General features: G+C 35.2%; 1 protein-coding gene across 1 annotated transcript; it reads right to left on the bottom strand.

Moving 5' to 3' along the window:
* Window positions 1-333: 333 nt before the first annotated feature.
* Window positions 334-504, bottom strand: Smp_103360 (protein kinase, putative; the record flags this gene model as incomplete). The annotated part of the gene is made up of 1 exon (XM_018792876.1): window positions 334-504. One exon carries the CDS (start codon window positions 502-504, stop codon window positions 334-336), a length of 171 nt encoding a protein of 56 aa, XP_018647202.1.
* Window positions 505-747: the final 243 nt, after the last annotated feature.

Genomic DNA, 747 nt, shown 5'->3' with positions numbered 1-747 from the left:
TAAGGGAAGATAAAGAGTGTATACACCGACGCCATTGTGATCGATTTTGAACCATGTCAAACAAAACATCCAACCATTGGTTACGATAGTCACGCGGACCCCGACCAAGTAGTCTGAATCTACCAACATGACTCAGACTAGAAGTTAGTGACTTCAAGCACTGATTGAAGACGTCCAGGATACGAACAAGGTGAGAAGTTCTAAACGAGGGATGGGACAAGTTCCAAACCCCATTTATCTTTAATGACTTAATGCATTCATTATTAATAAAAACTATTTTAAGACTAAATAAAACATTTTGAAATAATCAAAGACAATAAAACAAATTTATCATCAATGAAACTTACCACTTGGTGGTCCTATAATACTTGTCATATATTTTTGAGGAGTATCATCTTTTCTACTCAGTAAATTTAATACATTTAACACAACCGTTGGATTTTGTTGCTGTTCCCATTTTGTTATGCCTGCTACCGTTAACATGTGAGACCATTCTGGAGGCATACCCTATATTATTTATAAGGAAATCAACAAGTAAACAAGCATAATTATATACATGTATATATTGAGAGAGGCAACCTCCCAGTTAATCATTAATTAAATAGTAACTAGACAACCACCATCGAGCAGTCACTTGTGGTGGTAGTAGTAGTATACCCCCTTCCCAAATAGGAACTTCTAAATGCCATGATGAAAAAACAGCCAAAATGAACTGACTATCACCAACTGATTTGAATATCTGATATA

This window comes from Schistosoma mansoni (genome assembly GCF_000237925.1).
Source record: "Schistosoma mansoni, WGS project CABG00000000 data, supercontig 0208, strain Puerto Rico, whole genome shotgun sequence".
NCBI lineage: Eukaryota > Metazoa > Platyhelminthes > Trematoda > Strigeidida > Schistosomatidae > Schistosoma > Schistosoma mansoni.
This window is presented reverse-complemented; position numbering and strand designations above follow the sequence as displayed.